Source organism: Pristiophorus japonicus, chromosome 16 (assembly GCF_044704955.1).
Source record: "Pristiophorus japonicus isolate sPriJap1 chromosome 16, sPriJap1.hap1, whole genome shotgun sequence".
Lineage (NCBI taxonomy): Eukaryota > Metazoa > Chordata > Chondrichthyes > Pristiophoridae > Pristiophorus > Pristiophorus japonicus.
This window is the reverse complement of record NC_091992.1, coordinates 121,133,296-121,161,210: the sequence shown is the minus strand read 5'-3', so window position 1 is coordinate 121,161,210 and position 27,915 is coordinate 121,133,296. Positions and strand designations below refer to the sequence as shown.

The following is a 27,915-nucleotide window of genomic DNA, read 5'->3' as shown; positions in this document are numbered from 1 at the left end:
GCAATTAGCTTTTTGGGAGGGGGGGGGGGGGGGGGAAATCGCATCCAAACGACAGCAGCTCATTTATAACCTATCGAGGAACAGCTAGGATAGAAGATGGAGGGTTAACAATACCCATGTTCATTTGCTATTAATTCAAAGATGGAATCGCCATCAATGCCAGAAGGAATTCAGTATTTTAATAAATTTACATTAGAGCAACTATAAGGGAATGCTTAATGCAGAACACTTAGGGTTAGAAATTTACAAAATAGCGCTATGACCGTTTTTTAAAAAATGTAGTATTTGAGGATTTAGGTTTTTTTAAACCGCTGGAATACCGCTATGACGGAAGGCCACAAAATTCGGCAAATGGTGATCGGCGGTAGCGGTAAAATCCGGTCTTGCACAACGGGGCCGAATTCAGCAATTTGATTTAAAAAACGGACCTTCTGTGTGCATGCGCAATCTTTTTTTCATCTAATTTTTTTCCCCCCACGATTCTGGTCAGGTGTCAGGGTGCGCTCATGCATGCGCAGTACACCCAGCTCCCAGACATTTTTCAGACACAGACAACATGCAACATGTCGATCAGAGCAGGCAGAGGGCCCGAAAATGTAATTTTGATGCCAATGAGGCTCTTATTACAGCCAGGGAGAGTAGATAGGCGGAATTCAACAGGAGTGGTGGAGGTTAAACCCCCCACCCGTTGTAAGATGATTTTGGAACACTGCTGCTAAGGAGGTATCCTCAGTGGATGATACCCCGAGGTACTACCAATGTTGGAAAAGGTGGAATGACCATTGCAGGGTGGTGAGTGTAAGTAATATTTTTATTGATGCACTCCATTACTTAAATTGCAAATCTGGCACATGTTGCTGTAGGTAGGCTTAGTGTTGCACCTTTTGTGTCATGAATGATCATTACACATTAATATTGCTTTTTGACATCTTAAAAGATATTTCTGCATGACGATGTCTTCATGAAACACAGGGAATTACCAGGGCTATTAAACAGACAGCTGTATTAAATGCACACAGTATGGTATAAGTGCTTTGATGGCTGTGTGTGCCACAAGAGCAGAAGGGCGCTCTGGTAACTATTCCTATTGTCATTTTTGCAGGAAAAGCTGTCACACAATCGGCGCGAGCAGCGACGGACAGGTGGTGGTCCACCCAATACACATCCTTTGACAAACTTGGAGGAACGCGTGGCAGGCTTAATCGGTGCCCACGGCAGATCAACTACCTATGCGGGTGCTGAGCCCATAGTCGGAGCTGAGGGTAAATCCTGCAAAATCCCCGGGCTGGGTTGGGGTCATGTCATGCAATGTCTGTGGACTCGGGTTCGGGTAATGTAATGCAGTGTCACTCGACGACATATAATGCAGTAATGGTGGTCCTTCAAATAAGCCTGCGCTATGTGACCTCACTCATGTCACCCTGCCCCCTCCCCTGCTGCTAACCACTTGTCTGTTGTTTTCTATTTTGCAGATGAGGATTCTGAGGCGCCACATTGTCCGATGCGGGAGCGGGGGGGGGTGGGGGATGAGGGTGGTATTGTTAGTAGGGGTGGAGGGAGGAGGTGCTGGGGGGAGTCATCCACTGTTTTAGCTGTGGCCACAAGTTCCTTGGAGGAAGCCAATTTTACAGGCTTTGTCCCATCCGAGGGTTAAGATTGGGGGGGAAAAGGTGGCCGCAGTTAAATAGAAGTTCAGCGCAGGGGGAGGTGGTTGTTGTTTTGATTATTTTAACATTTTTACAAATTGTTTCAAGCAAAAAATGTATTTAAGCTTCACAATTAAAGTTTACCAAGTTTCTACAATGTAAAAATGTTTCAAAAATGTAACAATGTTTTATCAAATCTTTTGTGCACCTTAATCATTTTTGTGCAATGTCTCATTTGTAGAATAAGAGGGGTACGTCGCCGATGGAGTGAAAAGTCAAAATGGTGGGTTAGAGTGGGCAGGCAACAGTGAAACGTGCCTTTCACTGTTCAAGCAAAGCGTTGATTTAGGAGTTGCTGACATAAAACTTTTGCAGTGGCAAAACCTTCACGAGGCCTTCCCTGTGTTGTCCTCCCTCCTGAGGTGGTCCTGCAGTCTCCAGTGGCAATTCCTGTCCCCTCATGATGATTACGTTGTGTGGCATGCAGCACACCACAACGAACTCAGCGACCTGTTGAGGGGAGTATTGCAAGCTGCCTCCAGAGTGTTCCAGGCATTGGAAGCTCTGCTTGAGTACTCCAATTGTCTTTAACGATATTGCGTGTGGCTATATGGCTGTTATTGTAGCGATGCTTGGTTTCTGTCTGAGCGTTCCCGGCAGCTGGGGGTGGGGGGTGGGGGGGGGGGGGAAATCTAGAAATGGGGTTCATGTGCCAGGTGGCGAGGGTGTAACCTTTGTCCCCCAGTATCCAGCTCTGGTTTTGTGGCTGACGCTCAAACAGGTCAGAGGCAGTGCTCTCACACAAGATGAAAGCATCATGGATGCTCCCTGGAAACTGGGCATTTACTGCCATGATGCGCTGTGGAGGGTCGCAGATGATCTGTACTTTGTGAGTGGAATCCCTTTCGGTTTCGGTAATCCTCTGGCTCCTCTAAAGGTGCTCACAGGGCGATGTGCATACAGTCAATGGCACCATGAACCTTGGGAAAGCAAGCAATTCGTGCAAAACCCACTTCCCACTCATTCTGTGCCTCCCTGGTCATTGGGAACTTTAAAAAGTCCATCCTGCGTGCATACAGTGCAGTAGTCACCTGGCGAATGCTGCAATGTGCAGCGAACTGAGAGATGCAGCAAATGTTCCCTGCTGATGCCTGAAAAGAGCAGGAGGCATAGAAGGCAAGTGCAGTCCTGTTGCCGCTGTCGGTCTGCCTTTATGAGCCAAAATGTGTGTGACCACCTCTTTTCGAAAGCGCAGCCTTCGAATGCACTGTGCCTCAGACAGCTGCAGGTATGAATGTTGTTCCCTGTAAACTCGTGCAGGGCAAGGTCGTCTCCCCATAAGTCTGTGAGCTCTTTGATTACGCTCATAATGCTCTTGAATAAGCCTTCTTCCAGCTCTATGCTGCATAAAAAAAGCAGCCAGCATTATTAGCAGATATTATAGTCCCCATTCTTTTAAAGGTCCTCCAATGTGCTCAAAATAGCCTTAAAAACAAACTATAAATTCACATAAGGCTCACTGTGTAAAACGCAACCTTCTCTCAAAATCCTTTTATGCACATAACTTCTGCTCTGGTTTTAAAAATGGCATCGTTAGCGCTGGGTGCGTCGTGGATCCGAGCAGGTAAAAATTGAGTTTTCACGTCGTTTTTTTGGTGGGCGGTAAAAATGGTGGTATCGGCGAATTTCCCACCCGCAGCGATAGCGGGGCATTGCACACCGATTTACATCATAAAAACGGTGAAAAAAAAGGTGGGCGGTATTTTTTACCGCTGGTGCATAACCGCTGCCAAATTTTACACCCCAGCACTAAATTTTGTGCGCCGCGTTTACCTACCAAAAAATTATTTTTTCCGCTCAAAAATGGCGGTAAATGGGCTTTGAGGAATTGGAGCTGAGGGTGGATTCACTCTGGAGCATCCACGATGCTGAGAATGTCGTGAGTAGCACGTGTAGTGAGTTGGTCTTACCGCAGGTGAAGGGTCCACAGCCAGTTAGGAAATGGAAGACCAGCAGGAAGAGCAGTGCAAGGAAGGTAGTGCAGCGGTCATCCCCCTGCAAAACAGATACACCGCTTGGAGTACTGTTGAGGGGGATGACTCATCGGGGAGGGCAGCAGCAGCCAAGTGCAGGGCACCGTGGCTGGCTCTGCTGCACAGGAGGGCAGGAAAAAGAGTGGGAGAGCGACAGTGACAGGGGATTCAATTTTAAGGGGAATAGATAGGCGTTTCTGCGGCTGCAACCGAGACTCCAGGATGGTATGTTGCCTCCCTGGTGCAAGGGTCAAGGATGTCTCGGAGCGGGTGCAGGACATTCTGAAAATGGAGGGTGAACAGCCAGTTGTCGTGGTGCACATTGGTACCAACGATATAGGTAAAAAACGGGATGAGGTCCTACGAGACTAATTTAAGGAGCTAGAAGCTAAATTAAAACGTAGGACCTCAAAAGTAGTAATGTTGGGATTGCTACCAGTGCCACGTGCTAGTCAGAGTAGGAATCGCAGGATAGCTCAGGTGAATACGTAGCTTGAGCAGTGGTGCAGCAGGGAGGGATTCAAATTCCTGGGGCATTGGAACCGGTTCTGGGGAGGTGGGACCAGTACAAACCGACGGTCTGCACCTGGGCAGGACCGGAACCAATGTCCGAGGGGGAGTGTTTGCTCGTGCTGTTGGGGAGGAGTTAAACTGATATGGCAGGGGGATGGGAACCAGTGCAGGGAGATAGAGGGAAACAAAATGGAGACAGAAGCAAAAGACAGAAAGGAGATGAGTAAAAGTGGAGGACAGAGAAACCCAAGGCAAAAAACAAAAAGTGCCACTGTACAGCAAAATTCTAAAGGGTCAAAGTGTAATAAAAAAGGCAAGCATGAAAGCTCGGTGCCTCAATGCGAGGAGTATTCGGAACCCAGGAGAGGGCTCTGAGCTAGTTAGAGTGGGTGAGAGCTCAGATGAACAGGATCCCAAGAAAGAATGCAAAAGGCAGGAGGCAACAGAGCAGAGTAGCACTGGGGTAAGAGTAAACCACAAGGTGATAGGAAGGGACAATATGTTTGAATATAAAGGGGCTGCAGGTGGGGTCAAAACTAAAAATCATGGTTTAAAAACTAGTTTTAAAACACTATCTAAACACATGCAGCATTCGAAATAAAGTAAATGAGTTGACTGCACAAATCATTACAAATGGGTATGATTTGGTGGCCATTACAGAAACGTGGTTGCAGGGTGGCCAAGACTGGGAATTAAATATACAGGGGTATCTGACAATTCGGAAAGATAGACAAGAAGGGAAAGGAGGTGGGGTAAGCTCTGTTAATAAAGGATGATATCAGGGCAGTTGTGAGAGATGATATTGGCTCTAATGAACAAAATGTTGAATCATTGTGGGTGGAGATTAGAGATAGTAAGGGGAAAAAGTCACTGGTGGGCGTAGTTTATAGGCCCCCAAATAATAACTTCACGGTGGGGCAGACAATAATCAAGGGAATAATGGGGGCATGTGAAAAAGGAACGGCAGTTAATCATGGGGGATTTTAACCTACATATCGATTGGTCAAATCAAATCGCACGGGGTAGCCTTGAGGAGGAATTCATAGAATGCATATGGGATTGTTTTGGAACAGTGTGTTACAGAACCTACAAGGGAGCAAGTTATCTTAGATCTGGTCCTGTGTAATGAGACAGGAATAATAAACGATCTCCTGGTAAAAGATCCTCTCGGAATGAGTGATCACAGTATGGTTGAATTTGTAATACAGATTGAAGGTGAGGAAGTATTGTCTCAAACGAGCGTACTATGCTTAAACAAAGGGGACTACAGTGGGATGAGGGCAGAGTTGACTAAAGTAGACTGGAAACACAGATTAAACGGTGGCACAATTGAGGAACAGTGGAGGACTTTTAAGGAGCTCTTTCATAGTGCTCAACAAAAATATATTCCAGTGAAAAAGGGCAGTAATAGAAGGGATAACCAGCCATGGATAACAAAGGAAATAAAGGAGAGTATCAAATTAAAAATCAATGCGTATAAGGTGGCCAAGGTTAGTGGGAAACTAGAAGATTGGGAAAATTTTAAACGACAGCAAAGAATGATTAAAAAGCAATAAAGAAAGGAAAGATAGATTACGAAAGTAAACTTGCGCAAAACATAAAAACAGATAGTAAAAGCTTTTACAGATACATAAAACGGAAAAGAGTGACTAAAGTAAATGTTGGTCCCTTAGAAGATGAGAAGGGGGATTTAATAATGGTAAATGTGGAAATGGCTGAGACCTTAAACAATTATTTTACTTCAGTCTTCACAGTGGAAGACACAAAAACCATGCCAAAAATTGCTGGTCACAGGAATGTGGGAAGGGAGGACCTTGAGACAATCACTATCACTAGGGGAGTAGTGCTGGACAGGCTAATGGGACTCAAGGTAGACAAGTCCCCTGGTCCTGATGAAATGCATCCCAGGGTATTAAAAGAGATGGTGGAAGTTATAGCAGATGCATTCGTTATAATCTACCAAAATTCTCTGGACTCTGGGGAGGTACCAGTGGATTGGAAAGCAGCTAATGTAATGCCTCTGTTTAAAAAAGGGGGCAGACAAGGCAGGTAACTATAGGCTGGTTAGTTTAACATCTGTAGTGGGGAAAATGCTTGAAGCTATCATTAAGGAAGAAATAGCAGGACATCTAGATAGGAATAGTGCAATCAAGCAGACTCAACATGGATTCATGAAGGGGAAATCATGTTGAACTAATTTACTCGAATTCTTTGAGGATATAACGAGCATGGTGGATAGAGGTGTACCGATGAATGTGGTGTATTTAGATTTTCAAAAGGCATTCGATAAGGTGCCACACAAAAGGTTACTGCAGAAGATAAAGGTACGCGGAGTCAGAGGAAATGTATTAGCATGGATCGAGAATTGGCTGGCTAACAGAAAGCAGAGAGTCGGGATAAATGGGTCCTTTTCGGGTTGGAAATCGGTGGTTAGTGGTGTGCCACAGGGATCGGTGCTGGGACCACAACTGTTTACAATAGATGACCTGGAAGAGGGGACAGAGTGTAGTGTAACAAAATTTGCAGATGACACAAAGATTAGTGGGAAAGCGGATTGTGTAGAGGACACAGAGAGGCTGCAAAGAGATTTAGATAGGTTAAGCGAATGGGCTAAGGTTTGGCAGATGGAATACAATCTCGGAAAATGTGAGGTCATCCACCTTGGGGAAAAAAAAACAGTAAAAGGGAATATTATTTGAATGGGGAGAAATTACAACCTGCTGCGGTGCAGAGGGACCTGGGTGTCCTTGTGCATGAAACTCTTTTTGGAATAATGTTTCCGCCCGGTTTCGAACCGGGGACTTTTCGCGTGAGGCGAACGTGATAACCACTACACTACGGAATCCAAAAAGTTAGTTTGCAGGTGCAGCAGGTAATCAGGAAGGCAAATGGAATGTTGGCCTTCATTGCGAGGGGGATGGAGTACAAAAGCAGGGAGGTCCTGCTTCAACTGGACAGTGTATTGGTGAGGCCGCACCTGGAGTACTGCGTGCAGTTTTGGTTACCTTACTTAAGGAAGGATATACTAGCTTTGGAGGGGGTACAGAGACGATTCACGAGGCTGATTCCAGAGATGAGGGGGTTACCTTATGATGATAGATTGAGTAGACTGGGTCTTTACTCGTTGGAGTTCAGAAGGATGAGAGGTGATCTTATAGAAACATTTAAAATAATGAAAGGGATAGACAAGATAGAGGCAGAAAGGTTGTTTCCACTGGTCGGGGAGACTAGAACTAAGGGGCACAGCCTCAAAATACGGGGGTGCCAATTTAAAACCGAGTTGAGAAGGAATTTCTTCTCCCAGAGGGTTGTGAATCTGTGGAATTTTCTGCCCAAGGAAGCAGTTGAGGGTAGCTCATTGAATGTATTCAAATCACAGATAGATAGATTTTTAACCAATAAGGGAATTAAGGGTTATGGGGAGCGGGCGGGTAATGTAGACGAGCCCACAGCCAGATCTTGTTGAATGGCGAAGCAGGCTCGAGGGGCTAGATGGCCTACTCCTGTTCCGAATTCTTATGTTCTTATGTTCTTATGTTCTTAACCTGCCAAATTTCTAGCCCTTAGAGATTAGTCACAATATTTGCTGTACTAACTACATGGAGTTTTCGTTAACAGGCGAACCCCTGAAATTTGCATATTAGTTCAAACACCTCAAACATTTAAGTCTTCAGGTGAAAGTGCAAAAATCTGTTTTCATTTTGGACAATAGATAAACCCTCTCTCTGCTGCAGTTGTTTTGTTGTCATCCAATTTTCTCACCTTGTCTTTCCTTCTGTCCTGAAGGTGCCATTTCCAGAGAGCATACCCGTCTTCCTTCACCCACGTTATTCTTCATGCACGAGCCTGAACAGCAAGCACCGGATTATTCAACGAGGGCATCACAGCTGAGCCTCATCCTCTCCTGCCTCCACATTCACACGTGTACATTGCCAGCTCGGAATGACTGGATAGAGCAATCTGGAATGGCAAAACTTGCTCAGTGTCTTTCTTCACCCCCATTCTCTTCCCCTCGCCTCCTTGATAAGCCGGGTCACACTTAAGACAATTGCAGCACTCCATTGCCATCCCAAGAATCGACCAGATCGGCACATAGCAAAGATTGAATCTACCATTCCTGGTCTGTATTCCTCATGACACAACAGGCCAACAATGAAGCCAACATCGTGGTTTTTTGATTTACAATTTGAGCACAGGAAGTCAGTTTCTAAGGTTAGTTATGTGGGACATCATCAAAGCAGATCAGAAGTGGCTGTATATCGTCAGCTATCGGTCGTGACAATATCCAATCCTGACCAGATTTGACAGGTGATGTTCTTTCTTGTAGAGCTCAACTATTGAGTTAAGCTTTTCTTTATATCTCCACACTCATTAGAAGTCTTATTTTAGTATGAGCAAAATGAAGTTCATATACAAGGCAATTGCTTAAAATAAGATTGTACCACACCACTACTATACTGAGAATGGTGACAGTAATGGAGTACACTTAATACTACCACTGCACATCAGATCCCTTTGTATCAGAAGCAGATAGGGAATAAAATTATTTCCATTAAGAAACTGCATATTTTAAAAAGGAAGTGAATGCACTGTAGCCAAGACACACGGCCAACATGCAACAGGCCTACAATAAGAATGTCTGAAATCTACTATCCAGCAACCGGTTCTGAAATATACTCTCATCCGGAAGTCATGCCGATAAGAAACATAGAAACATAGAAACATAGAAAATAGGTGCAGGAGTAGGCCATTCGGCCCTTCTAGCCTGCACCGCCATTCAATGAGTTCATGGCTGAACATTCAACTTCAGTACCCCATTCCTGCTTTCTCGCCATACCCCTTGATCCCCCTAGCAGTAAGGACCTCATCTAACTCCTTTTTGAATATATTTAGTGAATTGGCCTCAACAACTTTCTGTGGTAGAGAATTCCACAGGTTCACCACTCTCTGGGTGAAGAAGTTCCTCCGCATCTCGGTCCTAAATGGCTTACCCCTTATCCTTAGACTGTGACCCCTGGTTCTGGACTTCCCCAACATTGGGAACATTCTTCCTGCATCTAACCTGTCTAACCCCGTCAGAATTTTATATGTTTCTATGAGGTCCCCTCTCATTCTTCTGAACTCCAGTGAATACAAGCCCAGTTGATCCAGTCTTTCTTGATAGGTCAGTCCCGTCATCCCGGGAATCAGTCTGGTGAACCTTCGCTGCACTCCCTCAATAGCAAGAATGTCCTTCCTCAGGTTAGGAGACCAAAACTGTACACAATACTCCAGGTGTGGCCTCACCAATGCCCTGTACAACTGTAGCAACACCTCCCTGCCCCTGTACTCAAATCCCCTTGCTATGAAGGCCAACATGCCATTTGCTTTCTTAACCGCCTGCTGCACCTGCATGCCAACCTTCAATGACTGATGTACCATGACACCCAGGTCTCTTTGCACCTCCCCTTTTCCTAATCTGTCACCATTCAGATAATAGTCTGTCTCTCTGTTTTTACCACCAAAGTGGATAACCTCACATTTATCCACATTATACTTCATCTTCCATGCATTTGCCCACTCACCTAACCTATCCAAGTCGCTCTGCAGCCTCACAGCATCCTCCTCGCAGCTCACACTGCCACCCAACTTAGTGTCATCCGCAAATTTGGAGATACTACATTTAATCCCCTCATCTAAATCATTAATGTACAGTGTAAACAGCTGGGGCCCCAGCACAGAACCTTGCGGTACCCCACTAGTCACTGCCTGCCATTCTGAAAAGTCCCCATTTACTCCTACTCTTTGCTTCCTGTCTGACAACCAGTTCTCAATCCATGTCAGTACACTACCCCCAATCCCATGTGCTCTAACTTTGCACATCAATCTCTTGTGTGGGACCTTGTCGAACGCCTTCTGAAAGTCCAAATATACCACATCAACTGGTTCTCCCTTATCCACTCTACTGGAAACATCCTCAAAAAATTCCAGAAGATTTGTCAAGCATGAGAACATGAGTATTTCATTTTTACTTGTGATGTATTAATTTATACCAGTCCAGCAGCATTCCTTGCTGCAGTTAGTGGAATTACAGTAGTGTAGTATGAATTAGCTGTAGATCAGTCACAAGACATTCATGACGAAGCATTATTGAGAGACAGTTTGGTAATGTAGGATGGATTGGCAATAGAAGGCAAAGCCCAACATGGTCCTTCAGCAATCTGCCCCAAGTCCCAAAACTTTGCTAATTTATGTTTTATCAGCATTTTTCAAGCTTTTCAGGAGAATATCAATCAATCTTTGGAAATCTATGATATGAAATGGCCTTGTCCCCATGCAAACAATGGATACGACTGCCAAAGTTATCTTGCAAAATGCATTCCGAGCTTATTGCAACTTTATACTTGAAGTAAAAGGGTGATCAACATACATCCAACCTATCTTCTTGGCATTATTATTCCCCTCCATTCTTTATTGTCAGCTAATATTGGTACTTGCACACACATCTCAACTGGGTAATAAAGAGTGGAAGGGAAAGCTGGTATCGAATCCTTCTTGTACACACCATGCTGACTAGTTATGGGCTGGTCTTCGAAGAGGCCAAGAAATATGTTCTCATTTGATTAATAGCGCAGGACATAAAAGTGAGAGGGGGGGAAAACATAACTTGCGAGGGGATTAAATGTAGTATCTCCAAATTTGCGGATGACACTAAGTTGGGTGGCAGTGAGTTGCGAGGAGGATGCCATGAGGCTGCAGAGTTACTTGGATAGGTTAGGTGAGTGGGCAAATGAATGGCAGATGAAGTATAATGTGGATAAATGTGAGGTTATCCACTTTGGTGGTAAAAACAGAGACACACCCTATTATCTGAATGGTGACAGATTAGGAAAAGGGGAGGTGCAACAAGACCTGGGTGTCATGGTACATCAGTCATTGAAGGTTGGCATGCAGGTACAGCAGGTGGTTAAGAAAGCAAATGGCATGTTGGCCTTCATCGCGAGGGGATTTGAGTACAGGGGCAGGGAGGTGTTGCTACAGTTGTACAGGGCCTTGGTGAGGCCACACCTGGAGTATTGTGTACAGTTTTGGTCTCCTAACTTGAGGAAGGACATTCTTGCTATTGAGGGAGTGCAGCGAAGATTCACCAGACTGATTCCCGGGATGGTGGGACTGACCTATCAAGAAAGACTGGATCAACTGGGCTTGTATTCACTGGAGTTCAGAAGAATGAGAGGGGACCTCATAGAAACGTTTAAAATTCTGACGGGTTTAGACAGGTTAGATGCAGGAAGAATGTTCCCAATGTTGGGGAAGTCCAGAACCAGGGGTCACAGTCGAAGGATAAGGGGTAAGCCATTTAGGACCGAGATGAGGAGATACTTCTTCACCCAGAGAGTGGTGAACCTGTGGAATTCTCTACCACAGAAAGTAGTTGAGGCCAATTCACTAAATATATTCAAAAGGGAGTTAGATGAAGTCCTTACTACTCGGGGGATCAAGGGGTATGGCGAGAAAGCAGGAAGGGGGTACTGAAGTTTCATGTTCAGCCATGAACTCATTGAATGGCGGTGCAGGCTAGAAGGGCTGAATGGCCTGCTCCTGCACCTATTTTCTATGTTTCTAAAAAGAAAATCTACAGTGCAAAACAATTTATTAATAAAGTTATCTGATATTACATGGTCAGTGAGAAATGTAGCATTTTAAAATCATACAATAAATTTAATGCTAGAATTAAGGGGCCAAGTTTCGGCCCGAGTTGCTCCTGTTTTTTTGGAGCAACTGGTTTAGAATGGAGTATCTTAGAAATTTGAATTCTCGGCATTTAGTTTGTTCCAGTTCGAGTCAGTTCGAACAGTTTCACTTTGGAACAGAATTTTTTTTTCCAAAAGGGGGCGTGTCCGGCCACTTACGCCTGTTTTCAAAGTTTAGGCAGTGAAAACTTACTCCAAACTAACTTAGAATGGAGTAAGTGAAGATTTTTGTATGTTCGAAAAAACCTTGTCTACACTGAAGAAAATCAGGCGTAGGTTACAAATTAGGCGTAGGGAATAGGGGGGGCGGTTTAAAGGGAAGTTTACAAACAGTAAACACTTCAGTTTTACAAATAAAGAGCCATCAATAATAAATGATAAATACATCAATAAATCAATCAAAAAAAATTAATAAAATATTTTAAAAAATTAAAAATCAATAAAACAAAATATTTTCTATTTACCGAGTGCAGCACCGGGAGTCCTCCAACAACGTGCTGGGACGGCCACCCCCCCAGTGTGTCTCTATCTGTGTGTGTGTGTGTGTGTGTGTGTGTGTGTGTGTGTGTGTGTGTGTGTGTGTCTCACACTGTCTGTCAGTGTCTGTGTTTCTGACAGCGAGGGGGGGGGGAAAAGAGAGGATGTAGGTAGGGAGGGAGGGAGGGAGGGAGGGGGGAAGGGAAGGGAAGGAGAGAGGATGTAGGGAGGGAGGGAGGGAAGGAGAGAGGATGTAGGGAGGGAGGGAGGGAGGAAGGAAGGGAAGGAAAAAGGATGTCGGGAGGGAGGAAGGGAAGGAAGGAGAGAGGATGTCGGGAGGGAGGGAAGGAAAGATGGAGGGAGGGAGAGAGGGAAGGACGGAAGGAGAGAGGAGGGAGGGAGGGAAGGAGAGAGGAGGGAGGGAGGGAGGGAGGGAGGGAGGGAGGGAAGGAGAGAGGAGGGAGGGTGGGAGGGAAGGAGAGAGGAGGGAGGGTGGGAGGGAAGGAGAGAGGAGGGAGGGTGGGAGGGAAGGAGAGAGGAGGGAGGGTGGGAGGGAAGGAGAGAGGAGGGAGGGTGGGAGGGAAGGAGAGAGGAGGGAGGGTGGGAGGGAAGGAGAGAGGAGGGAGGGTGGGAGGGAAGGAGTGAGGAGGGAAGGAGTGAGGGAGGGAAGGAGAGGGGAGGGGGGGGAAGGGAGAGAAGGAGGCTGAACAGCCGGGCCCAAGACCTCGGGTTGGATTTACAGGTAGGTGGCGTCTCGTCTCGGGGGGGGGGGGGGGGGCGGGGAGAGCGGGGGTCCGGTTGGGTGGGAGGAGCCTTATCCACACATCCCCAGTGAGGCCATTCGGCCAGGGCTAGGGGCTGCGTGCTTCGGGCCCCTCCCACAGTTTTGGGCACCCGGAGCTACTGCACATGTGCGCCCACTGTAGCGCGCATATGCAGAGGTCCCGGCACTATTTTCAGCGCAGGGACCTGGCTCTGCCCCCTACAGCTCGTGCTGCGCCGCGCCCAACTCCAGAGAACCTGCAGGGAGCCGGAGAATAGGTAAGTTTTTTTTTTTAGGTGCACTTTCTGGCACAAAGAACGGACGTCCAGGTCCGGGCGGCGCCGTTTTAGGCGCGGCCCGAAACTTGGGCTCTAATTATCTACATTATACTTTTGTACGAAGAAACTCTGGGAGAAGAAAAAAGACAATCAGGCCATCTAATCCAGTCCTTTGGTGATCCACACACAACTTAACCTGAACTCTACTAAATGTACTGACCCTGAAGGCAGTAACGATGATATGCAAAAATTTCCAGGATGTTAAAGCAGCACTTCTCTGATAGTCTGTTAACAAGATACTTATCTGAACTGCAAATATTTTAATGTTAAATTTGGTAATGTTTGAAATGAACAGTTATTCAGGATTAGCTTCACAATTTATAACTATGGGCTAGAGTTTCCTCGTTTTTTGCATGCTTAACGCTCACTTAACGTCCATTTTACCGCTGAAATGACATATAACGCCCATATATCGACGACTTAGCCACAAAATGGAAACTGACGGGCATTTTTCGGAAACTTATCGCTGAACGTTACTTTCCTCATGTGCGTAACGCAGGGAAAAAATACCGCCCGCCCACTTTTTGGGGGCTGAATCATCACAATGAGCGAAATCAACACCAATATCACCCAGCGTTATTTTCTGCACAGAATTAACGCCAAGATTCAATAATACCGCCCGCCCACTTTTTGTCGTAAAGATCACATTTGCCAAAACTAGCGGCCATGAGAATGCCCAGTGTCACTTTCACCACCTTGCACACATATTGCTCACCCAATAAAACACCCAGAAAAAGTGGAACTAACCGGAACTAATCACAGCGTTATGACACCATGTTCTACATCACATGTCGCATCCTTTAAAAGGCTGCTGTGCTTCAACCTCGGGGGAGTTCGGATGTACTCTGGAGATCGTTGGAGTTGAGGTGAACATCCGTACAAACATCTGGACCATGCTGTGACCGATTGGAATTGAATAGGTGCCTTCGTCGGAACATTCATTCTTTGTGACCAATCAGTGGAAAAGAGAGCGCTTTTGCCTTTCCTTTCTCACCCTCTTCTGATGACCAATTACATGCTGCAGACTTGAGATAGCCGAAGGTACGCTCCACAGCATTGTGTGCCCAATGTCAGACATGCCAGACTGATGAGGGGGACCAGACGTTACACCCCCCGCAAGTACAGGGAGAAGCAGTCTTATCTCGACTTGCCCAACACCACCTGCCTTCGGAGACTGCGCTTCCACAAAGAGGTTATCACTGAGGTATGCCAGCTCATAAGGGGAGATCTGCAGCCTTCCAGTACCATCAGTACTGCACTGTCCGTTGAGGTCAAAGTCACCGCAGCACTGTCGTTCTACACATCTAGTTCTTTTCAGGCCACAGCTGGCGACATTTGCGGTCTGTCTCAGCATGCCACACATTGCTGCATTAGACAGGTCACTGAAGCCTTGTACGCATGCAGGAGGGACTTGATCAGCTTCCCTATGACCAGGGAGGCACAGACTGAGCGGGCTCGAGGATTTTCCAGAATTGCAAACTTCCCCAAGGTGCAGGGAGCAATAGATTGTATGCACATTGCAATGCTGGCAACTTTTCAGAACGCAGAGGTTTTCAGGAACCGCAAGGGATTCCACTCCCTGAATGTCCAACTCATTGTCGACCACCAGCAAATTATAATGGCAGTGAATGATAAATTTCCGGGCAGCATCCATGATGCTCACATCCTTCGTGAGGTCACTGTGTCTGACTTGTTTATCAACCACAAGGTCAATGCTGGATGCTTGGTGAAACCACAAGGTCAATGCTGGATGCTTGGTGACAAAGAATATGGCCTCACCACTTGGCTGATGACCCCCACACCGAAGCCAAGAGGCGATACGAGAGCCACAGAGCCACTCGCAATATCATTGAGAAAACCATTGGCGTGCTTAAGCAGCGCTTTAGATGCCTGGACCACTCAGGAGGCGAGCTCCAATACCATCCTGAGCAGGTAGCTCAATTCGTGGTGGTGTGCTCCATGCTGCACAACTTGGCTATCAGGAGGGGACAAGAATTGCCTGATGAGTCTGACAGTCCACCTCACCAGAGAGGAAGAGGAAGATGAGGAGGCAGACGCCGACATCAGCCCACACAATCAGGCTGACGCTAAAGCCATGCCCCCGCCCCCCCCATGTAGCCCACATGAAAGGGCCCGTAGTGGCATGATAGCTGCAAGAGCCTTACATCAGGAGCTCATCAATGAGCGCTTTGCCTGAAAGAATGTTGGTGTTATTTACAAGGCTGACACATTGCTGGGTGTGCAGGTCATACATCAATGGTGGGCATCATCTTGGTGACAGTTAAAGTTTAAGTTGATTGAAGTTAAGTGTAATTATACCCTTTGATGTTAAGGAATCACCAGCGTGTAACAGTGCAGTTATCTGAGCCAATGCGCAACAAGATTGTGTGAAATAAAAAATATTTAAACCAGTTGTCTGAAATCATCAGTATGTGTGTAAAAACCAACCCCCCCCCCCCCCCACCCCACTTTCTCCTCCCCACCTCTACCCTTCCCCTCCTAACTCCAAGCCGTGGGAGCTTATTGTGCGCAATTGGCCGAGAAGCTCCTCAGGCAATGCTTCATTGGGGGGGGGGGGGGGGGGGGGGGCGGGAATGACGGCTGAACTGCTACTTGGACGGATATGGGAGAGAATGGTCTCGAGGTGGGAACGTGCTCTGAGCCAGAAGCAAAATGTTGCTCCTGGCTCTCGTGGTTGGCAATGGGGTACGGCGCCATGCTCTGGGACCACTGGGAGCCCTCTGCCACCATTGTTCCTGGCTATCAGCTCCAGGGCCCCCTCTATCCCTTCCATGTTATATATTATTTGTTGGACAAAAACTCGGTGCCAACTTTGTTCTTGGTGTTTAGTCGGCTTTTTGCTGCTGTGAATCTCCCTCGTGCCTCCCACAACAGCCAAACTCGCACACACCACAGCCACACACACCTTCCGTTGCTCTTGGCTCTCTCTCTCTCTCTCTCTCTTTCTCCCCGTCTCCTCTTCTGCGCATGTCATGATGACCCTTGACCTCCTGAATCGCGGGAATCGAGCATTGGCATGCTGTTGCTAAGGGCAGCGACACTTTACGACAGAAGGTCAGAGATTTAACACTACCGTCCATTTCATATTGCTCGCGGTAACGCCCAATTTCAAAAATGGAGATTAGGTGCTTTGAGAATGGGCGAGAAGCCGGTGATCTGAAAACCCATTTTTACTGCCCACGCCGAAAATAACGCCTATCTTTGGGCAATAAGCACAAAAGTGTAAAATCTAGCCCTATAACTGTTAAAAGCCACCACCTCATGTATTTCCAGATGGAAGCAAGAAAACAGACTGGGGGCAATTTTAACCTCAGTCGTCTGTTGGGAAACTGACAGATTTGGGTACAATGCTAGTTTTACACCTGCCCCTCCACTCCCACCAAATTGAAGTCAATAGAGTATAATACCTGCTTTCCACCCAATCCCGTGGGTTTCCTGCCCACTGAGTTAGGTTCAAATTACCCCAAAACTACTGAAATACTTCATCCAACAAAAAAAAAGTGCCCAAAAGCAAACCTTAAAAGAATGCATTGTTTCAAGCAGTAGTAAATATTGAACTTTATGTAAAAATATTTGTTTTAAAATAGAGGTTTGTCAAACTACACAGTGCATCCATGTTGTAAAAAGACACACACACAATAAGAGGCAAAATTTCCCTCGTCATCATCATAGACAGTCCCTCGAATAGAGGATGACTTGCTTCCAGGTCAAATAGTTCACAGGTGTTTCAATGATGAACCTATAATTCCAGGTCCAAACTAAATCTTGAAGGGTGGAAGATCCTGTGCTTGGATTTTTTTTAAAAAGTGTGGTGACCGTTGCATACCAGCCACCACACGGGCTTGACAGAGCTAGGTCTTGGTCCAGTAGCAAGGATTAATCTGCTGCCCCACCTCCCAAACCTCCTATTGTTCCCACAGCCCCAGTATACCCCATCCAACACTTATAGGCCAACATCTACCACTGGTTAATCCCACCACCCAAAAATTGTATATCCTATTCCACCCTGCTACCCCTTGACACAACTCTAGTATATCCCATCCAAGTCTTGTTCCAGTAGTAAAGATTTCCTTCATCATGCTCAGCATTAAACTGCCCACAGACAGACACTATGATCACGCACAGCCAGCAGGACAATCATCACTGCAACCAAACCTGAAAATCTCAATGACTGGCAGCAGCACCATCCGCTCACAAGCAGACAGCAACTCACATCACAGTGTATTCAACACCATTCATAAAAACACTCTGGAATCATTGTTCTCTTATGATAATGGAATGATTCATAGCACTGACTTTTTTTTTGTAAAATGTTGGTTGTCATTTTACCAATAGCAGAATTGAAAGCATTTGCAACTCGCACATACCTTTTTCCATTTAAACGCATTGAACTCTTATCTTTTTTTAAAAAACCACACTTTCCTCATCCTTCCTGAAAGTACGAAAACTGTAGTGAAATTGACACGTTCATCAGATTCACACCAGCAAACCAATACTTGTAAACCCAAATTAACTTGGGCAAAATATAAACACATTTTACAAACAGAAAACATTTTATAATGATTTTCTTTGGTATGATCTTCATTTATTCTAAACAATCATGATATATCCCATCCAACCCGGCTATACCTCCACCCTGCACTGGTATATCCCATCCAACACTGCTACCCTTCCATCATATCCTGCTATATATCACGTCCAAACCTTCACCCGACCCTGCTTTATCAGGTCCATCCCTGCTGCCCCACCACCCAAGCCCGCTATCGTTCCCCCAACCTCAGTATATCCCATCCAACACTTAGATGACAACATCTACCCCTGGTTAATCCCATCCAACCATGTTACCTCACCACCCAAATATTGTACATCTTATTCCACCCTGCTACCCCTTGACACAACTCTAGTATATCCCATCCAAAACTGCTACCCCTCTACCCAAAACTTTTATACTCCATTCAAACCTGCTACACCTTCACTTAATCATGGTACAGGTTGGATCGCCCTTATCCGGGACTCCCTTATCCGGCACCACCCCTCATCTGGCATGATTCTGGCGGCCGGGGGCACATGCGCAGAACGTGGCTGACCTCCACCCCGACTTTGGGGCCGCACCAACACGCGACCCGCTGGGGGTCCACTGACACTCGGCCCGCTGACACTCAGGGCTCGCCCAGGGCACCGACCTCCTCCCGCCTCCCCTCCCCGACTTCAGGCCGCCTTCCCCCACCCGCCCCCAGCCGCTGACCTCCCCTCATCTAGCAAAATCCTTTATTCAGCACAAGCCAGGTCCCAGATAAGGGAGGTTCAACCTGTATATCCTATCCAACCCCGTTTCCCCTCCATCGAACACTGGTATATCCTATCCAAAGCTGGTAGTCCTCTACCCAAACCTGGAATATCCCATCCAACTCTGATATACCAGCCCACACTGCAATATGCGTGCGCACTCGGTCCGTGCAGCAGAGCTGGTCTCCAGTCGTCTTGGTTAATCCTTGCCACTGGATCAAGACCTAGCTCTGTCAAGCCCATGTGGTGGCTGGTGTGCAACGGCCGCCACGTTAAAAAAAAATCCACACACAGGCATCTTCCACCCTTCAATATGCAGTTCGGGACCTGGAATATCAGGGGACATAGTCTTAGGATAAGGGGCAGGCCATTTAGGACTGAGATGAGGAGAAACTTCTTCACTCAGCGAGTTGTTAAACCTGTGGAATTCCCTGCCGCAGAGAGTTGTTGATGCCAGTTCATTGGATATATTCAACAGGGAGTTAGATATGGCTCTTACAGTTAAGGGAATCAAGGGGTATGGAGAGAAAGCAGGAAAGGGGTACTGAAGGAATGATCAGCCATGATCTTATTGAATGGCGGTGCAGGCTCGAAGGGCTGAATGGCCTACTCCTGCACATGTTTTCTATGTTTCTATGTCCTTAATTGAAACACATTTGAACTCATCCCTTTTTGGTGGAAGCAAGTCATCCTCGATACGAGAGACCACCTAAGACGACGACAGTTAAAACTTTCTCAAAACCATTAGATTGCAAATAAACCACTTCATTCCACTGTGCATGTTGTAGATAACATTTAAAGAACACCATGTACTTGCGAGTTTATAAACACTTCACAATACCTACAGCAACAAAACTCACGGACCACATCTAAAATGCAATTAGGCCAGATCACAAGATATTTCCACCATTATTCTACCAGGATAATGTTCACTTTACTTAGCAGCTAATAATGTACGACAAACTTACTGATCCATGTTTCTGCAATTGTGCTTCACTGGTATGAACAAAATATAAATGACAATAGTTCTCATCTCATTACATGTGCAAGAGTAAAGAGTTCCATACTGCAAATGTAAAAGGAGCTTTAATCCTCTCTTGGATAGTAAGGGAAAAATATCACAATGATTACGATTTGCGTTATCTGATCATTAGATATGATAACTCTGGGAAACCTTCCACGGTGCAGGTTATTGCATGCAGGTATAGTTGCATCTTGTCTGTATCAGGATCTTTCAACCCAACCTCCTCTCAACTTGCTTTGCAGCAAAACAACATGCCATTCAGTGTTGATCGCAACCAGTTCATCATTCCAGTTTCCAAGTGTGCGGTGAATGCGCTGGAAACATTGTTTTCATAGTTCCTTTCAAGTTATTCTGTTACATTAAATTATTTATAATGTAGAGCACAGCTTTTCAAACTGAGGTCACTAAACCTCAAGGGGGCCATTAAGAGATCCCGGGGGTCCCGAGTTAATGGGTTAGTATACTAATAAAGACACATTTTCTGCAATTATAGAACTAGTTCCCATTGGGTAGCTCACAGTCTTTTGAAAATTAAAATAAGGGGTCTCCAGGAATGTAGTAATACTTGCACAAGATCACATGCACACACAAAAGCACAAAAACACATGCACACACAAAAGCACAAAAACAAAAGTCCTGGAGTTAATTTCATCTGGAACCTAGTCAGAACCCATATTAACTTGTTGCACAGCCTTTAATAAAAGAAGACTTGCATTTATGTTGTGCTTTTCACGACTTCAGGATGTCCCAAAGTGCTTTCCAGCCAATTAAATATTTTTTGAAGTATAGTCACTGTTGTAGTGAAGGAATCGCGGCAGCCAATTTGCGCACAATAAGCTCCCACGAACAACAACCAGATAAACTGTTTACTTAGTAATGTTGATTGTGGGATAAATATTGGCCAGGACATTGGGGAGCATTCCCCTGGTCTTCCTCGTGGAGTCTTTTACACCCATCTGAGAGAGCAGACGGAGCCTTGATTTAACGTCTCATCCTGGAAAGAAAAAAAGCCATGCCCTCTAGCCTTACACAGGTGATGCCATTCATCCAGGAATCCTCTCCTTTCTGTGGAACTGAAGAAATTCACCACTTTATTTACTTTCCAAACTCTATTTATTCAGATAGTCCCTACACAGCAGCGGGACTGTAAGCAAGCTGTAGCAGAGAAGAAAAGATTGGAAACGTGAAGGCCCACACTCAGGCTTAAAAATTGGTCACCAGTACAAGATGATTTATTTAAGCTTACAGGAACATAGATTCTTTTCGCAAATTTTCCTATACGTTTAAAAATTAAACCATGACACGCGATACTATTCTCACTGTGATGTATTACTGACAGCAGATAATTGTGGTGGGTTTGCATTAGCCACTGGTGCTGATATACAATCAATCCTTTGCAACATGGTAAGATTAAAGGACATTAATATTCTGTTGGACAGTCAGTAAATTGTGCGTCAGAGTCTCATTCTTCTTCATCACTTTATGTTTTAAAACTAAGAGTTAGAGGCAGCCTATAGCAGAACTATTTGCATAGAACTATCATAATGTGCTGAGGTGTTTCACTATACCGTCACCGTGAACAGGCTTTGGACTGAACCCCCCATTCATAAATGACCCATGACAGGAACGTCATGGTCACAGAAGCAGTTTTACACAAAGTATCTATTATTAGGCTACTTCTAGCAACTGCTTTAAAAATGCAAAACACAACGACTAAGGTGCCTGATACCAAGTAAATAGATATGATTGTGACAATTAGCATTATGGTAATTCAGTGCACACTCCCTTTAATTACATACACCCTTCTATATCAAATGAAAATATAAAACAAATCGGGAAACAAATGTTTAAAAATTCTATTTTGTTAACTACCCTTTCAGTAAATACAGGCACAATAACTATACTCTTTTCTTGAAGTATTACACATTCCTTTTTACAATGCCAATAAGGGTTCCTGGGCAAATTGCTGCCAAGGGACTCAATTAAACTTCTTTTCAGTCTGCCATCCGACCCTTAATATTTTTTCACTGCGTCCTATAGATGGGCTTGCAAATCAATGGAAAAAGGATGGGCTTGTTGAACGATGTCCTTATGAAACATTTAACCTCCACACTTTTGTCTCCGAGGCCCATCAAGTCTGGCAAAGTGCATTTCATCCATCAGTTCCAAATTAAACAGGACTTGTGTATAAACCAAAACTGAATTCCAAGGTTTTGCCATTTACAACTCAACTCCACAACCAAACATACAAGTTCCAATCAATTCACAATTCAGAGACTAAATATGTATTCAGTTTGCTATGGGCTACCAATACATTCCACTGAAAAGCCATTACGCTAGAACTGTTTTGATGAGAAACAATAGGGTGACACTGGGTGTCCAGTGCCACCATGACAAAGACAGCACTACAAGTGCCTCCCTCTAGAGGAGGGCATCACTAATACACTACTACAGACGTCCCAATCAAACCAAGAAATGTGCAAAATAAAATAGATGCAAATCGTAATCATGTTTCCTCATCAATGATACAGTTAATGTCCTGCAGTGCCCACCGATCGCAGAAGGCCTCAAGCTACTGGTGGACATGTGATCCTTCTCCAAGGCCACCAAGGCATCCACAAGGCCGCGGGGGAGATATGCAGGCAGAACAACCTTCCCCGCGTATTCTATGAATCATGGACCCATGAGTGGTGGATTTGGGCAGGCCCAGGAGCAGACCCACAGAAACTGCCCCCTTATGTACCAGGTGACCCAAGATCCAGAATGGCAAAGTGAAGTTTCACCAAAAATTGAGGAGCACTTTTCCTTTGCTTGCAAAATACAAGCATGACGCACATAATTAATAAATGAGTTATGCAAACTGCTAAAAAAGGATAATTTTACAATATGTATTTACAGGTTAGTCAAACAGGAACTGCTCTGATTATCACACAAGATTTTAAAAAGTGTTGAGGACTTGTCAGCTCCCTGAACAATAATCCAGGTCGCTGATTGGCACATGGGCAGGTACTGCAGGAGCGGCGAGGTTGGGGCGAAGGAGCGGCGAGAGATGGTAGAGGGACGTGATTGGGGCCAAGGAGAGGCGTGAGTTCGGGGCCCAGAAGAGCCGAAGGCCCAGGGGCAGTACAGTCCAGCCCACACTGCGATGTGTGCGCGCACTAGGTCCGTGCAGCAGAGCTGGTCTCCAGTCGTCTTGGATAACCCTTGCCACTAGATCAAGACCTAGCTGTCAAGCCCGTGTGGTGGCTGGTGTGCAATGGCCACCACACGTTAAAAAAATCCACGCCCAGGCATCTTCCACCCTTCAAGATTTAGTTCGGGACCTGGAACATTAGGTCCTTCATTGAAACACCCGTGAACTTTTTGGCGTGGAAGCAAGTCATCCTCGATTCAAGGGACTGCCTATTTAATGAATAAACTGAATTATTGCAACACCAACAAAATTCTTCCTGCAAGCGGATACTCTTACAAAATGGATCTTGTTCTTCTTCCTGCTTTATGAAGCAACCCCCACAGCAAAACAGGAGAACCATAAAGGGTGTTGGCAGGGCTGGGAAGCTTTTGGAAGATATCCCCCTCCAATTTTCTTTCCTGAATGTGCTTTCACTTGGGTATGATCCCATAGATCTCAGTAGTCTTCTGGTACATTAGGTTCACCCGTGTACAATGAGTGTACAATGAACACTAACTGTCTCATTTGCTATGGAAGGCATCACCAAGAAGGTCAATCTCAAAGCAACATCTTTTTTACTTTCATGAACCACTCAACTGACGTCACCTTGACCCCTCAAGTGTGTGGCAGTCATGACGCAGATTATGTGCAGGATGCTGAAAATCCTGTTAACACATGGTGAACAATAAGGCCATCCATCTCACATTCTCTTCTCGCCACTAAACGATGCACTGAACCGGGACAAGACTTAGTTCCCCACTTCTCAGCACCTCAACAAAACTGAGCAACAGAAGATTGGAAATGTGAAAAACACAGTTCCAGTATAGTAATAAAACATAACCCAAAGGGGAAATAAACGAGGCTGCAAAACATGATTTTAGTTGCAAAATGCACCAAAACATATGGTAAAAACATGCTCAACCTGAAAAAAAATATAAACCAAATGGAATGGAACATTATGCACAATATACTCTTAAAATTACCTGATGCTTCAGAATTTTAGCACTAAATTTACACATTGTTGCATCATTTACATTCCTTAGTTCAAATTATTGGACAATTCAGGTTTTTTTGTGCAAAATGTTAATTCAAATTATTAGTAGACAGGAGTGCGTGACATGCCCCTTGAACATAACCTTGGGATTATGATTGTATAATCACTCGAAGTTGACGCTCATGCTTAGATGTCACTGGAGATCATTGTCAGCCTCGCAGCACACTCTGCCAACAGTCATTCGATACCACTTGAGAGAAAACAAAAGTTTCCACCCAACCCACGTCCCACTGTCACTGAATTGCACAGATTGTGCGGTGGCGCTTTACTACGAAAAATTAGACACCGGAGGGGGAAAAAATTTACAATTCTGGATTCCTCTCCTGAAGCAGCAAACTTCGTGACAGGCAACGGTTTACACAGCAGGGGGTATGGCCGGGGCCAGCTGCAAAAAGAAAAAGTACTAATTTAAAAAAAAAGAGAGGGAGACAAGTTTTCAAAGTCTCGCCCACTGACTGTCACGTGCGAATTTAAAGGGAGCATTTGTGTCCAGTGAAGCGTGGTTAGAGGCAGCGTGGGATGGAAGCTGGACACTGCGGCTCCCAGGATGAGGGAGCGGGACGGGATTTCCCCTTTCAGTCTCAGGCAACAGAGAGCGGGGGTTAAAAGCAACACCAGTGAAACATTGTTGCAGCGCCGGAGAGGGGGGCTTCCCCGCCCCGCTGAGCAAGAAGCAAGGGGAAGGAGGGGGGCGGGGGAGAGAGAAAGGTGCATACAGTTTGCAGTGTGCAACCCTTGCTCATCTGTGCACCACCCCACACACACACACACCACCCGCACGGATTGCTGCACTGACCGTAGCTGTCTTCCTCCTCCATGGTCGAGAGTTGTCCGGCTCCTGCTCCCGCTGCACCGCTCGGTGGGCACCAGCTGACTGGGGCTCCCTCGCGCTCCGGGTCTCGGCTCTCGGGCTCCAGCGCGCCAGCCCTGACGTCAGGGAGTGAGGGGAGGGGCCAGGGCCGGCGGGACACGTGACCTGGCAGCTGGCCAGCAGCTGATCCGAGTGTTAAATGCTGCTGCAGGCTGGCCCAAGGTCGCGCCCCCCTGCTTAGTGTGTGCACTGTCCCTGCTGCCAATAATACACATCCCCCTCACCGACACATTCAAATCAGACGAATTTGCCACAATCTGCATAAAATCTGATCCCCAAAAACGTGGGATTTTTTCCCCCGACCTCTATTGCAAACTCTGCTGTGCTTGCATTCTGCAAGTTGTCCCAGAATATTCTGCATTTATACAACACATGCATTTTTACCTCAATTGCAAAATTGCACTATGTAATTTTTTTTTTTAAATCACTATTCCCACTAGAGGGCGGGTTTGCTGGCCCCAAGCTGCTTGTACAACTACCTGTACTGCTGTTGCTGGGAATATTCAGCAGGTTGGGCAGCATCTGTGGAGAGAGAGGTCAGATTTCCAGCATCCGCAGTATTTTGCTTTGCGTTGCTGTACTGCTGACGGTCAAAATAAGGATCAGCAACTTGCAGATTTCTTTAAAGTCAACTTAGTGCTGAACTGTTCAACTTGTTCAGCAGAGCACAACTTTTTTTTTTTAAAAAGGGGGTGACAGCAGAATTGGGTGGTGCGCTACCATTTCACCTCCAGGGATTTCCTGTACTCTGGTCCCCAGCAACATGCCCTCGCCTCAAACTGCAGAAAAGCCACTTCTGTTGCACCCATGCGACAATTATTTCTATTTTCCATGCCAATGTCATTGGGGGCAGATTTGTGCTGCAAACCCATGCCCACAAGAAACTGGCTTCAAGTTGCTCAAAATGTTTCAACTGGGACCACTGCAGTCGGCAGACTTTGGTGAGAATTGCTGATCTCAAGAATTCCCAGTGCACAGCAGCGTTCAGTCTCTTACGGCGGGGATAACCCCAGAGCAGCAGGGGCGAGGGGGAAGAAGCAAGGTAAGCCCAATCTGGGCCGATTTGAATTCAGATCTCGGGAGGTACAAAAGCCAGCGTTGCACCCAGTCCCCCACTAACACAGCGCTTCACTAGAACTCCTCCAAGCGAACACTGGCCCCCTCTTCCCTTTCCACCCGTTCCCCGCCCTGCTGCTCCCAGCATCTCCCCTCTCCTCAGTGCCGTTCGGGAGCTCCTACCTCCTGTGACTGCACTCCATCACTTCTCAATTAAACAGATCCTGGCTGCACGCTTTGAGCCAGAATTTCTGATCCCATGCGAATTCCTACCCACAGTCTGCAGTGGTGTTCAACCTTTTACCACAGCAACAGGCGGAACACGAGAGTGGAATTTGTGAGGGGGTGGAAGAGGAGCCCCAGCAGTCCAAGCTGAGTTTTGTCCATGAGCAGGGACAGCGGGCCCAAACAACGTCAACATCAAATGCACATGGTTGATATTCCCAACAGTCGTGAAAATCCTCCATTAAAACTATAAAGTTCAAAGTCCCAACATAACACTTCCACTATCATTATATGAATGCACAATACCACACCTCCATGCCTTGCAGTGAGAAAACTGCACCAGTCAAAATTGGTTTGGCAATAAACAGGGAGAACAATATTTCTCAGAACCATATCAAAGATTCGATGGAACAAAGTCCTAATGAAAGTTAAATACCTCTGCGAACAAATGTTATCGACCAGAATCAAATGGAAACGAACAGTTAATAAAAAGTTAATGAACATAGCAGTGACTCTATTTACTGTCGTATGTTCGATTATTAGTGAAGGACTGTCATTGATTTATGCATTTTCTGCTCTAATGTTTTCTATTGATTACTGAGTGCTATATTTGAAAATCCACTTAGACATGTTATATCTGTGGACAGTCTGATAGTATGACACCATGCTGTGCTATGATAGGACACAGGATATTTTGTTCAAAATTCTCCAAGTGGCAAGTCCCCGATCTCTGCAAGAACATTGGAGAAAGACACCAAACTTTGCATATGGTTGGGGGAGAAGAGCAGGTGAAACAAAATCAGAGGGCAAATCAATCCACATCACATGACTCTTGGCATAGTACTAGCAGAAGACTGAAGTTGTCACCGACCCATCCTTCAGTTGGGGGTGGGCGGGAAGAGGGGGAAATAATAAGCAGAGCATCGGACTTGTTCAGACTTATGCTTCCCTATATGTCAAGTTCCCAGTTTGTCCCACACATATCTGCAAGTGCCATATGGATGCTTCTGGAGGGAAAATAGGGAAATAAAATAAAATACCATGTATCAATTGTAAACCTTTAACTAACACATTAGAGTAAAGTTGAAAATGTAACAAATATGAATAGTATGTTATCTAAAGTATAGTAAAAAAAAGTGGATGAAGAATGGTGAATCACAATTAACATTTTAAAAGGTCATTAATGGAGTCATTCACAATATGGTATATGATTAGGGAAACATTTATATGGCAGGGCAGAAGTCTTGACAATGGAACATAAATACAATTGGTACCTTGTATATTCACAAATGTCCAATTCTAAACATTGGACTCTTGCTGCAGTTGTGAGCCACTTCCCTTTCTCCAAGCAACTTATAAAATATTCATGTCTTATATTATTAGTAATGACATGCTCTTACGGCCGATGAAACAAATCATTGCCAGACATTATTGGTTTTGAACTGAAGCAAGATGATAATTGAAGTTTCTCTGGCTTACATTGATTTTCAAGGTAGTTCACATCTCTCATAAGGAAGTGCTGTATTGTTGATGTCTTGTATTGTGCAGGCAACAAAACATAATACAATGCTGCACATATCAGGGTAATAAACCATCTTTACTTTAAAAAGGTTAATCTAACTGCTTTTAAGTGCTATTACTGTAATATTACAGCATACCAGTTGCAGATTTATGACTGTAGAACCATAAAATAAGCATGTCTA

At 45.4% G+C, this 27,915-nt stretch overlaps 1 protein-coding gene across 1 annotated transcript in view; it reads right to left on the bottom strand.

Annotated features, from left to right (window-relative positions):
* Window positions 1–24,963, bottom strand: part of cyth1b (cytohesin 1b) — a 270,470-nt gene extending 245,507 nt beyond the window's left edge. The window contains exon 1 of the mRNA XM_070857776.1: window positions 24,857–24,963. Within this exon, the coding sequence (XP_070713877.1) occupies window positions 24,857–24,878 (22 nt within the window). The 5' untranslated portion in view covers window positions 24,879–24,963. The remainder of the gene's footprint in view (window positions 1–24,856) is intronic.
* Window positions 24,964–27,915: the final 2,952 nt, after the last annotated feature.